The following is an 11,830-nucleotide window of genomic DNA, read 5'->3' on the forward strand; positions in this document are numbered from 1 at the left end:
GTAGGATTTTCGAGCGAGATCGTTGCCAGTGCCCCTGGACTGGCTTGTGCGGGTGGCACATAAAAGACACCATTTCGAGCGTGGCCGTTTTCGTGCGGGTGACACGTAAAAGCACCCACTACACTCTCTGAGTGGTTGGCGTTAGGAAGGGCATCCAGCTGTAGAAACTCTGCCAAATCAGACTGGAGCCTGGTGTTGCCATCCGGTTTCACCAGTCCTCAGTCAAATCGTCCAACCCATGCTAGCATGGAAAGCGGACGTTAAACGATGATGATGATGATGATGACTTTGATTAACTGCATTGCTTTTTGTTGAGATCAAGTAAAATAAACTTTTAGTTCAAAATCGGACATTTCTTAATGACTTGATATTATTAAAATAGAAGGACCAACCATACCACACATTGTAACTATTATCAAACAGATACAATAAATAGTTTTCTTTCTGTGGAGGACATGTAGCATCTATAGTTTCCATTTGATAGTGTGGAGAAAAATAGAAATGTAGTTAAGATAAGATGATTAATTTTATTTAAAAAGATGAAGTTAGAGATTAGTATAAGTGTATGGCTAAGTATTGAGGTGACAGTGTTCAAGAGATGATAGCCTATTGTATTTAGTGTGATCTAAGAAAAGAAATATTATAAAGAAGTTTATAAAAAATACAAAGACATACAGCAGATCACAGATTTTGCCAAGAAAATGGATGGATGGATGGAACTAGTCAATAAGGAATAATGGTGTACGTGGATTACAGTAGAATAAGTAGAGATAGGAGGTAAATGGCATATTTATACAATACTGATTGACAAAACTCTCCCTGCCAATATCCAAAATATTGATATGAAAATACCAAGTTTTAGTCCCTCCCCTATTACATGCCAATAGATACCTCAATTTAGAATGTTTTCAAGCAGTCTCAGCTTAGGTACTTTGATATTACTCAGCACATTGTGAGAATTTTCATGGTGCAAGGATCAAATTCTCAGTCTTTTTATTCAAATTATATAATCTTACCCATTATAAAATTCATTTGATTAATTGGTTAAACTACTGGCAATGAAATCAACTCAGTAATGACATTAATTACATTAGCAGGTTTATTTAACAAAGAAAATAAGTTGGGCTAAAACTGAAGATAATTATCAATGTATTAGAATTGTAACATATGAAAGATGATTGATAATGCCATACAATCTCACCTATCTTGGTTATATGCTAACAGGAAAGCTAAATATTTTGCATTTAAGTCAATTTAAGATGTTTTAACAAGAAATCTATTCCATCCATCACAACAGAATTATTCAAAAATATGTCAATAAAATTATTTTGTTTGTCAGTTCATTGGATACATCTGCAAAATTTATCATTTATAATTTACATGAATTGTTGGCATTGTTACTTTTATTATTGGGTCGCTTTTTTTAATTGAATCTCACAGCTGTTAATTAGAAATGGTGCACAATTTCAATCAAGATGACTAATGTAATGAATACTGTGACAAAGTAAACTTGAAAGAAATAGAAAGTCTGCACGGTCACAACAGAAGTTTCTGTATTTGCGTTAATAAGTGAGTCATTGATCCTGCCATTCACACCCATACTGTCAATCGCCTAGTAACAAAAACATGGGCACAGAAACTTCAGACTTTTAAGAACCAGGTAATATAATCATGTGATATGAGCATGATGCTCATTTAGTTTAAACTGATGTTCTATAGTAATCAAGAAAACACACATCTAAAATAAGAGCTGCCTACTTTGAAGACAGTGAGATTATGAAAGCTACAAGAAATCTCAGCTACATGGAACTGACTGGCTGATCTAGTCTAGCTGACTGAATGCCAGTTAGCATAATTTAAGTAATTTCTCATCTCTTCTAATACACTTCCCTTGTTCTAATACATCCTGAATTATGGAATTGAACTGTAAGGTGTATTACCATGTATGAATTCCCAATGCTTTCTGAATCTATTAAACTTTGAATACAATTGTAAATGCACATTATTGATTGTTCATAACATATGTATGGAGCAAAGTTCCATCCTTTGTCAGTAAAATTAAGTAAAGTTTGGAAAATGAAATGAAACTTTCTTTTGTATTTACTGCAATGTAGACTTCTTTCTAGCATGCAACATATTTTTACAATAATAATATATAATAATGAAATTATTGTGTATAGTGCTCAGGTGCACTACAACTCATCAAAGGTGCATGTACAGTACATAGAATTATGTACAAAAGTCAGGAAAGTGAATAGTGTATGAGTCATGATATACATGTGTGCATGTGTATGGAGGGAGGGCATATCAAGTGTAGTGTTGGTGAATTTCAGGAAGCATGGAGGTTTTAAAGGATGCAATGTCTCAGCAACTAAAAACTGCTGCAGGTAGTTTGTTCCATGCTTCAGTAACTCTGAGTGAAAAAATGTTTCCGAAAGTCATGGGAGCTGTGTTGTTTTCTGACTTTGTAGGCATGCCAACATAGTGGGTACTTTTTACATGCCACCGGCACAGGAGCCAGTCAGGCGACCCTGGAATCAATCACATAGTGTAGTGGGTGCTTTTTACGTGTCACCAGCATGGGAGCCAGTCAGGGGTCACTGGCATCGGACACATTCAGATGATGCATATTACATGCCACCAGAATGGGAGCCACTCAGGGGGCACTGGCCACAGCAACAATATTGTTTTTACTTGACTCAACAGGTCTTCTCAAGCATATCATATTGTCCGATGCATCAAGGGTACTTTTAAATGGGCCGGACTTTTAAATGCAACACTGGCATCAGCCATGGCTGCGATCTCACTTTAGTTGCCGGGTCTTCTCAATCACAGCATATCTCTAAAAGTCTCGGTCTCCTGTAATTGCTTCTGAGGCCCAGTACTTGAAGGTCATGCTTCACCACCTCATTCCATGTCTTCCTGGATCTACCTCTTCCACAGGTTCCTTCTACAGTTAGGGTGTAGCACTTCCTCACACAGCTGTTTTCATCCATATGTAACACATGACCATACCAGCGCGATTGTCTCTCTTAGACACCATATTTAATGCTTCGTAAAAGGAGAAGGGGTATAGCTTTTGCATTCTCTTCCAACTAGAAATATTGCTGCAGCTAATGTTCATTTTAAAACATTTGTAGGTCTGTATCTGCAGGAAAAACAAGGCATGGGAATTCTAGAGAGATGCAGCTGTGAGGGGGCTGGATTCACTGAATGTTTAGTGCAGCCTTTGGGAAGTGAGACATGGCAAAAGGAGTGGGAGGATGAAGAGAGATGAGTGGATTGAATTAGGTTGGTTGAAGGATGTATACAGTTATCTGGATTAAAAGGAACAGAGACCACTGTAGTAATGACAGAAGAGACAGAGATAGAAAACAACTTGTGTAAACTAGTGGTTGCAGTGTGTTGGTGAGTGAATTTTGTGAATCAGTTGGTGAGCATTCTTTTGGAGATGATCTAAGATATCTATGAGAAGTACCATCCGAAATATCAGCAGTATTACAATGTTAAGCTTCCTTGAGTTTTATAGAGTCAACAATTGGCTAAGACTGAAGTATTTTCTGACATTTGTGATGTAATTTTGGCAATACTACATATATATATATATATATATATATATATATCATCATCATCATCGTTTAACGTCCGCTTTCCATGCTAGCATGGGTTGGACGATTTGACTGAGGACTGGTGAAACCCGATGGCTACACCAGGCTCCAATCTGATTTGGCAGAGTTTCTACAGCTGGATGCTCTTCCTAACGCCAACCACTCCGAGAGTGTAGTGGGTGCTATATATATATATATATGAACATTCTTTAAGTTCATTTATGGGAAATGTTTTGAATATGCATTTAAAAGCTCCTACTTTATTATGCTTAATGATATCAACTAGCAATGACATTTTGTTTTTTGAGTTGCACTGAGCTGTGCCGATATAATGTAAGATAAATATAGTAATAATAATAATAATACTAATCTATGGATGGAATTTATAATATTGCCTGAAGAAATGAACACATGAATATGATCCACCTGATGTCCATGGATACTACGGATTACACAGTAATCATCCCAGGAATATGGATTATGATATTAAGAAACTTGTGATTGGTGGAAATGCATGTAGTGATGCATTAAAATATTTATAAATTCCATCAATGGATGCACCATCCGAGCGTGATCGCTGCCAGAGCAGCTGACTAGCTTCCATGCTGGTGACATGTAAAAAGCACCATTTGAGAGTGATCGTTACTAGTGGCACTTGTGCTGGTGGCATGTGAAAAAAACATTCAAGCGAGTTTGAAGTCACTAGGGACTTGGACAGTTTGAGCTTCATAGGAAAAATAACAGAACTTTTCCATGACATTCAGCTCCACCAAGATAGATGAGGTCAGACTAAATCTTGTTTTTATCTTCTTTATTGAGTGGCCACCCTTGCTAAATGTGGATTCAAAGTATCTCAAGTTGTCCACTTACTCAAGAGGCGATATGTACCTATAAACTAAATCTTTGGTTTTTAAGTACATGGGGGAATGTACAAAAATAGAATTACGTATCCTGAGAAAGTGAAACAAACATGTAATATTTAATATCATTAAAACAGATTCCTCTTTTTATCAATAAAAAAAATCAGTTTTTAAGTTATTATGCAAGCATTGTAGAATTGAAAACATTTCTCATAAAAAAAGAAAATTATAAGTATTTGATTGAACAAACAATTCCATAATAGCCTTCTGTAAAATTTCAAATATTTTGAAATAAGTTTTCAAATCGCAATTACTTTTCAAATATTTCTTCAATAAGAATTGTTTTTTTTTTATAGCATAATACCTTCAAAGAATTAGGTCATTCAACAATTAAAAAAAAAATTGAAATCTGTAATAATGACTTTTAGTAATTGTGTTTAAAGCATTTACTTATTCACAGGGCTTACTTGGGATACCTAATTCTAGTTTTGTACTTTTCCACATTGATTGCAAATCCTACAGAAATATGTACCTAAAACCAAAGATCGCCCTTCAAGTTTTTATTTGTTCAACATGATGATTGCTATGTTCTGATTGTAGCTATTAATTAAAATTTTGAACTTTTCTGAACGAGTCCCTATTTCATATGCTTCTGATGCTCTTTCCAATCTAGTAACATATTACTGGGGTTCTACTTCACTGCATACCGTTAGGTCAGTATTGTCCGCAAAACGCAAGTTGCAAATGAACTATCCTCTAATGACAACGTGGATATGGAAGTCATGAAGTGTCTCCTGCAGGATGTTTTCCATGGAGATGTTGAAAAACCGAGGAGAGGAGATAGCTCTGATGAAGTCATCAGTTACTGCCTTGAAGAAGTCACTGCTGTAATTATTCAGAACTATTGCACAACTTAAATTTTCGTATAGTGCTTGAATCATTTGGATGAGGTTGCTTTCGAAGCTGAGATCCCTCATCCCTTGTCCCAAACTCTCATGCTTAACATGATCAAAGGCTTTTGGTTATTATATAGATCCACAATAAGTTGATAAATAAAAAGGGAATAGATGAAAGATTGTTGTCAACTAAAATATGAATTGCAGACGAATATGCAAGTAAGCAAATGAAGATTTAATTTAATTTTCTAACCACAAACGAGGTGATGAAAGGGGAGTAGAGATAGCGTGAGACTTGTCTAAACTAGACTACGATAGAAAAAAGAATGAAAATAGCGATGTCTTCGAAGAGGATTTAACCACATATGAAGAATTCGAGACACGAGTTAACGATCCAGATGGATGTTTACACTGTACTGGAACACATTAAGAGCAATAAGCTAATAATCACGAAGTGAAACCTGGAAATACTGAATGGAAGAATTTTCTCCAGTTTAAGATCTTGACCTTTATTCCTTAAGATATCAATTTTACAAATTAATATATATGACAGTACCGATTTTTTTTAAAAATCAGTTCTTATTTAAATGAAAGTGAAATCAGAAAACATCCGTCGGAAGGGAGCGCATTTTCTCTTAAAATTATTTAACTGATCATAAATTTTTACAACGGGAAATGAGGCACCCCACTTACAATGCTGATTAACGGGATGAAGGAAGCATAATTGTACGATTTATAATATAACACAAAATGCAGTGTTCAGCAGGTGAATTGATTTAGACAAAACTCATCTGATTGACTGATTTGCCACAAATAAATGTAATCATTAAATAAAAACCATGAAATAAACAGCGAAAGATCTTGATGAAGTCAATGGACGGATTCAATCAATGTATATGACCTTGCTTCAAAACGAAAGATTATCGAAAACGTTTCTGTTGCATGTGATGTTAAGTAATTATATAAAATATAAATGTTAATAGGTTATTATATTGCTAAGAATTAAGATCACTTCCATTTCTTTTTAAACAGATGTAGTTCATTCACTTCACATGTATTTAATGAAACTCTTAAAATTAAATAGATCTGAGTTACAGTCCTAAAATTCTTTCGTCAGCTTCGTATACGATGTGTTTATGTTTCATTTATTTATATATGTTAACATGTATCATGTTAAGGAGTTATTATACCGAGAGAAAGAATTCCATAATATATCGATCAGTTTGTTGCTATGGTTGACTTAAAGTGAAATTAATGGGTAAAAATTCTAAGATTATCTAATATGGCAGCATCAGCTGTGTAGAAAAATAAGCGATAGAAAGATTATGTTCATAATTTCCTAGCATACTTAGTAATCAGGTGTAAAAGGTAGACTCTCCAAGAAGATTACTGAAGGAGGAAAGGAAATTCTCATTTAGTGAAAAAATGTACAAATCACAAAATTAATTACATGAAATATACAGAAAAATTAATATTTACAAAATAAAAGAAATGATTTGAGAGTATACAGGTTTTTAAAAGGTTATTATCATGTAAAACAGGTTTTAAAAGGCAATATTATGTAAAATGAAACAGCAATTGAGAGAAAGAAAGAGGCAGGTTGGCATGGAAGACAGCTGGCTTACCCTCGACGCTTAAACACATAAGGTATTACAGGATGTTTCACAGTTCTTTTGCATATTTCAGTCGATCCATTGTTGTTCTGTGAGTACAGAGATGTAATAGGCGTGACAACTTTCTTAGCAACATTAGAGGCTGTTTGACCCATAACGAAAAAAACATTCGAGTACGGTCAATTTCATCGCACACCGAAAGACATTTTATGTAAAAATTTTTACTTCATAATTATCTACCCCTTGTTACTGACTGGAGGGCGCTGCAACATCCGACTCATTATTGATGATGTCATCTAACAGGAAAAAAATAGCATTATTTTCTCTTCTGTTTCTTCCTGAAAATAAAAAATGTTTCAACTAAAACAAAACCTGTTGTCATTTAATACTGTTAATTTATTCAGGGCTATAAATGTTATAGTTATCTGCTTTTAAGTATTATTTTGAAGAAAACATTTTTATTGAAACAAGAATTTAGCTTAGGCAGAGTTCTGTCTTTGGAATCAACTTTTTTAATGAGGGTGGGGGGAAACAAATAAACAAACAAAAAATTACCAGTTTAATGTTTGATATTTGAGACAGTGGTAAATATTTGGTTTTAGTAATATCAGAACAGACCAAAGCCAATGAAATGCTGGGACTATATTGTAATGTCTGAACTGAAATACCAAAGAATTAATTGAATGTTAGGTTGGCTTAGGACCATGAAGTACTGCAAAATAATGCTATTATAGAAAAATATATTGACGAAATAATAATAATTAACACTATAATTATTATTATCATTGAATGATAGAGCAGCACACGCCATCAAAGTGTTGTTGGGGTACAAATAAATATACAAAGTCCAGCATACTCACCATGACTACCTCTCTGATAAAGATACACCAGGTGCATGCTTCACAATCATATGTACACGACATACTGACCTCATATTAAGATAAACGGTGCATGACCTTGCAGGTGGGACCCAGTTAGAATTTTCTTTGGGTCAAGTAGCCTATTCCACTCAAAAGGCCCCGGAATAAAAGTTGTTTAAGGATGATGAACAAAATATCCATGTTTCCTGGGGTGAATTATTGAAGCCCTAAAAAATTCCTCTCAACACATGGTTATGGTGTTCCCCCACTATTCCTGCTCATGGTCAGAGATGCACATTATTGCCAGCCACTAAGGGACACGCTTAACTGGTTTTAAGTCAAGCAGGTGAATCTGTAGTATCAAGCAGAATATTTGTTGTTGTCCATCTTTTACAAAACATATACATGTTAACACTTCCAAACCTGACAACTGTTCATGCTTCAAGAACCTTGCAGAAAACTCTTGCAGTTCTAAGCAATGATGATTTTTGCAGGTATTCTATCTTTACACTTGTCCTAATCTTTTTATCCACATTGGTAGCTGGGAAGTGATATTTCTAAGTGCACCAATCACTTTCTTCATTGCCCACAACCTGTGTATTTCCCATGTCAATTCTTAATAGTTGTTAACTTTCTCTTCATATTTCCCTTCAGTCCTGTTGTCATCAGAGCATGCTCTGTCAATTATCAAGCATGTTTTTTCTTTTCCATTCACCACAACAATGGCACATTTCCAATGTTTAATCTGATGATCACACTGAATCATTGCACCCCACTGGATTTTGCAATTCTCATTCTCAGTAACTCCCTTTGGGATTTGGTCATACCATGTCTTTGATCTCTCTAGGTCATAATTAGAAACCATGCCAAAACAGACAAATAGAGCCTGGTACAGGCAAATAGAGCATCTGTTAAACCATCCAATTCATGCCAGCATGCAAAACAGACATTATACGATGACCATATATGTATGTATATATGTGTAATGTGTATGTGTGTGTGTATAAGTTCAAATAAAGGTTGCAAACCTCATTAAGGGATAATAAAATCCAATGAATATACTGGTTTATTACCTATTACAATTAATATTCAACTGTAAGGTAACTGGATAAACCAGAGTTTATATATATTTTTAAGAAAAAAGAAATTAAAGAGATAATTAAATTAATAATTATTTATTAATTATAAAATTGGACATCATCTCTGACAGCTGTTTTGAATCAAGACTTTAGAAATTAATTAGGACAATTAAAAACATTAAAGCTGAATCTCTCTCATCAGAATTGGCTAAAGATATACCGTTACATTATCATGTTCCAGTGTATTGAGTATACAGCTCCAAATTGTTAACTAATAAATGTTATATAGAAAGAGCATCGTATGAACCCTACAAAGGGGAAGAAGGTAGTATATTTATTGAAGTTAATATAAAAATAAAGAATAGGGTATGGTATTAAAATGGTATATCTCTCTAGAGTATTAAATAAAAGAAATTGTGAAGGTGGTTATAAGAATATAATAGAAGTAAGTTATAAATAGTTATTAATATTATGGATAAGCAGTATTTAGAATTAATATAATACTAGCAGAGATACCCAGTGTTGCTTGGGATTAAAATGGCATAGTTTTTTATTGTTTATCTTGTTTCGGTCATGTGACTGCAGCCATGCTGGTGCTCTGCCTTTAGTTGAAGAAATCAACCCTAGGATTTATTCTTTGTAAGCTGAGTACTTATTCTATGGGTTTGTTTTGCCAAACAGTTAAGTTATGGGGATGTAAACACAGCAACATCGGTTGTCAAGTGATAGTGGGGGTACAAGCACAGACACACACACATCCATCCATCTATACATACATACATACATACATATTCTGCTAGCGAAGACCTGTTGGGAAAAGTAAAATCGAAATCGCAATTGAACCATATTTGATGACTGGCACCTGCACCAGTGGAGCACTAACAGCACTGTCCGAGCATGTTCATTGCCAGAGCAGCTGTCTGGCTTCCGTGCTAGTGGCCTGTAAATAGCACCATTTGAGCGTAATCATTACCAGTGTCGCCTTCTAGCACTTATGCTGGTGGCACGTTAGAAAATCATTCGAGTGAGGTCGTTGCCAGTGCCGCTGGACTAGCTCCGGTGCAGGTGGCACGTAAAAACACCCTTTTGAGCGTGGCCGTTGCCAGTACCACCTGACTGGCCTTCGTGCCGGTGGCACATAAAAGCACCCACTACACTCTCTGAGTGGTTGGTGTTAGGAAGGGCATCCAGCTGTAGAAACTCTGCCAAATCAGATTGGAGCCTGGTGTAGCCATCTGGTTTCACCAGTCCTCAGTCAAATCGTCCAACCCATGCTAGTATGGAAAGTGGACATTTAAACGACGACGACGACGATGATGATGATGATATATATATATATTTTTTCCAGTTTTTCAGAGTTGGCACTGTAAATGTAGGCACATTGTAAGGTAGGTCTAGCGAGATTGTTGAGACATTTGAATGGAGATGTGTTGATGTATGTTGCGTACAAGGGGTAAGGTAGAGAGGAGCTTCTGCCAGAGTCCTCACAGGCAAAGCACATAAATATAAACTATTCTGGAAGGGTAATACTGATGGAATAGGGGATGTGGGTATACTTCTTGCAGAGAAATGGGTGGATAAGGTCATAGAGGTAGTGAGGGGGTGTATGATAGAGTACTTAAACTCAGGCTAGTCTTGCAAAATGATATAGCTGCAATTATCTCTGCATATGCCCCACAAGAGGGCCTACCAAATGAACAGAAGGATCACTTTTATGATAGTCTTCTGAAGGCTACCTCAAAGATGAGTGACAATGATCTTATCTTTGCGGCTTGAAATTTTAATGGGCATGCCAGACAGAAACCTGGTATCTTCTGTGGTGTACATGGAGGCCATGAAGTTGGTACCAGAAATGAAGAGGGAACTAGGCTCATGGAGTTCTGCGATGCAAATAATCTATTGATCTGAAACACCAACTTCAGGAAGCTAGCTAGCCACCTGTTAACCTATAAATCAGGTGACTCTGCTAACCAGATTGATTTCATTCTCACCAGACAGCAGGATGCATGGCTGCTCTTAAATATAAAGACCCTCCTTGGTGAAGAATGTACTCCGAAGCATAGACTAGCTATTAGTGACTTTAGACTCAAGACCAGAAGGATGCGAAAAAGCAGACCAATCTGGAAAAGAAGGATTTGGAAGCTTCAGAACCCTTCACATGGTCAGAGATTTAGGTATGTCCTTACTGAGAAATTTGACGAGAGGGAGGAGGAGTTACAGTCCTGTGACATAGAAAGCGGTTGGGAATTCCTGTGATACAGCTTGCTGAGCACCACAGACCAAATCTGTGGCTTGTGCAAAGTCCCTTCCAGACCTAGTGTAACATGGTGGTGGAACAATATTGTGGACAGGGCCATTAGAGCAAAGAAACAGGCCTAGAAGAGTGGGGGGTAGCAGGGGACTGTATCAGATACCCAAAAGGGAAGCTAGAAGACAGGTATATATAGCCAAGGGAGTAGTAGAAAAGAAGAAGTTTGCCAATGTTCAGCGATGTGAGGACCAAAGAACTGAAGAATTTGGGATTGCAAGACAATGTGTGAGAGAAAACCATGATGTCATAGTAGAGAAATGTGTCCGCATGGATGATGGTGCCCTTGCATTTAATGATTCTGCAAAGAAAGAGGCTTGGAGATGCCATTATGTGTTTGATACCAGTGTCCCCTGATTGGCTCCCATGCCGGTGGCACATAAAAATCATCATCTGAATGTAATCGATGACAGTGCCCCCTGACTGGTTCCTGTGCCAGTGGCACATAAAAAGCACCCATTAAATTCTCAGAGTGGTTGGCGTTAGGAAGGGCATACAGCTGTAGAAACATTGCCAGATGAGATTCGAGCCTCGTGCAGCTGCAGGCTCTCCAAACCTCAGTCAAACCGTCCAATCCATGCCAGCATGGAAAACATGTTAAACAAT

At 36.4% G+C, this 11,830-nt stretch overlaps 1 protein-coding gene across 1 annotated transcript in view; it reads right to left on the reverse strand.

The window, feature by feature from the left end:
- LOC106879210 (tumor suppressor candidate 2) overlaps window positions 1-7,232 on the reverse strand; it is a 22,828-nt gene extending 15,596 nt beyond the window's left edge. Inside the window, exon 1 of the mRNA XM_014928683.2 lies at window positions 6,990-7,232. Within this exon, the coding sequence (XP_014784169.1) occupies window positions 6,990-7,132 (143 nt within the window). The 5' untranslated portion in view covers window positions 7,133-7,232. The remainder of the gene's footprint in view (window positions 1-6,989) is intronic.
- Between the last annotated feature and the right edge of the window lie 4,598 nt (window positions 7,233-11,830).

The sequence above is a fragment of the Octopus bimaculoides genome, chromosome 2 (assembly GCF_001194135.2).
Source record: "Octopus bimaculoides isolate UCB-OBI-ISO-001 chromosome 2, ASM119413v2, whole genome shotgun sequence".
Lineage (NCBI taxonomy): Eukaryota > Metazoa > Mollusca > Cephalopoda > Octopoda > Octopodidae > Octopus > Octopus bimaculoides.